Raw genomic sequence first — 2,018 nt, forward strand, 5'->3', positions numbered from 1 at the left:
GCTACATTTAAAAAAAATTTATCTTTATTTCTTTATTGTTGAAAATATTACAGATGTCCCCCCCCCATTGATCCCCTCCATCTAGCATCTGCCCCAACCCACACCCCAGCCTTCTCCACCCTTTTGTCTGTGTCCATGGGTTATGCTCATATGTATATAATCTATGTTTTGATTGGCCTTAATACTAAACAAAAAATGAAAATATTGTTCTTCCTCTTTTTCCTGACTCATCTCTTTAGAGGAAACAGTCATTTAGTTCCATCCCTCAAAGGGGAAAACCTGAGCAAAAGGTGAAGCAAAAAGAGTCTTGACACTTGAGCTTTGGAAAGGAAGGGGGTTGAATACTATGGAGGTTGGTTTCATGAGTAAACTGGGTGTAAAAAGAGAGGAACAGCACTGGCACAGGATAAAGAAAAAATCCCTATCACAGAATGGCACTCAGTAGGTAGCTCACATAAGCAGTGGACTTCTGAATACCATAGAAGGAGTCAGAGGCCTGGCAAGAGGCATATCTGGGTACAAATGTCAGTTTTACCAATTAATACTTTCATGATCTAAGAATTTATTTATCCTTATATTATGTTGTGGAAACTGAGATACTGGAAAGAAAATCATCTCTAGTTTGAGTAGGGAGAATCACTGCAGATGGATTATCTAGCACACATAAGGCCCACTGCTGAAGCTAATTTCTTTTCTTCATCTAACTACAGGGTAAACCTAAATGCTCCTTGCTATATGGATCATGGAAGGAATCAACACTTATTTTTCATCTAAGTGATATCATGTATTCTGCAATTGAAGAGCTAGATAAACCTGCAAGCATGGCAGGCTGGAATCACACAGGGGTGAGAGAATTCCTTCTGGTAGGTTTAACTCAAAATCCTAATCTGCAGATTCCTCTCTTTGTGCTCTTCTCCCTTATTTATTTAATCACTCTGACAGGTAATGGGGGGATGATCATCTTGATCTGGTTCAATGCCCACCTTCATACTCCCATGTATTTCTTTCTTAGCAACCTGTCTTTTTGTGATATCTGCTACTCTACTGTCTTGGCTCCCAAGATGCTGATCAATTTCCTGTCAAAACACAGGTCCAGCACATTTGCTGGTTGTGTTCTACAAAGTTTCTTCTTTGCAGTCTATATAACCACAGAAGGCATCCTCCTGTCTATGATGGCTTATGACCGCTATGTAGCAATAGCCAACCCCTTGCTGTATACAGTCATTATGACCCAAAGGGTTTGTATTGGGATGGTCCTTGTGTCTTACTCGGGTGGGCTCATTAACTCACTGACACACACAATAGGCCTGTTCAAACTTGACTTCTGTGGTCCTAACATTGTGAATCATTATTTCTGTGACATCCCCCCTCTTCTGAAGCTCTCTTGTTCTGATGCACATAACAATGAGATGCTGCTTTTGATATTCTCTGGGGTCATTGGGGTGCTTACTTTGATAATCATTGTGCTCTCTTACATCTGCATCATCATTGCCATCCAGAGAATTCGCTCAGCGGAGGGGAGGCGCAAAGCCTTCTCCACTTGTGCCTCCCACCTGACCACTGTGACCTTACTCTATGGGTCTGCAACCTTCAGCTACATCCAGCCAAGCTCTCAGTATTCCCTGGACCAGGAGAAGGTCTCTGCTGTGTTTTACACTTCAGTGATCCCCATGCTAAACCCACTGATTTATAGCCTAAGAAACAAGGACGTGAAAGATGCAGCAAAAAGGTCAATATGGGGGAAAGGAACTTCAGCTTGAGCAGGTCTTGTCTATGGGTTTTTACGGTGACCTTTACCAGCAAATAGATGCTTTTTTTAGAATTGTGTCACAGATATATGATCACCAACAGACTGCAATCAAGATACGCTCACAAAATAAGAGAAATGAACTATATTTTTGCTCATTTGTATTATTCTTGAATCTCTTCTGTATGTTTAAAATGTTTTAAGATAAACAGGAAAACATGGGGAAAAGTGGCTATAAAATGATAGAATTTTTACTTCTGGAAGGATGCAG

General features: G+C 40.8%; 1 protein-coding gene across 1 annotated transcript; it reads left to right on the forward strand.

The window, feature by feature from the left end:
- The first annotated feature begins 821 nt into the window (after nucleotides 1-821).
- LOC107545719 (olfactory receptor 5J3-like) lies at nucleotides 822-1,760 on the forward strand. Its single transcript, XM_016223898.2, has one exon. The coding sequence runs from the start codon at nucleotides 822-824 to the stop codon at nucleotides 1,758-1,760; it is 939 nt and encodes a 312-aa protein (XP_016079384.2).
- The last annotated feature ends 258 nt before the right edge of the window (nucleotides 1,761-2,018 follow it).

The sequence above is a fragment of the Miniopterus natalensis genome, chromosome 11 (assembly GCF_054644295.1).
Source record: "Miniopterus natalensis isolate mMinNat1 chromosome 11, mMinNat1.hap1, whole genome shotgun sequence".
In the NCBI taxonomy this organism is placed as follows: domain Eukaryota; kingdom Metazoa; phylum Chordata; class Mammalia; order Chiroptera; family Miniopteridae; genus Miniopterus; species Miniopterus natalensis.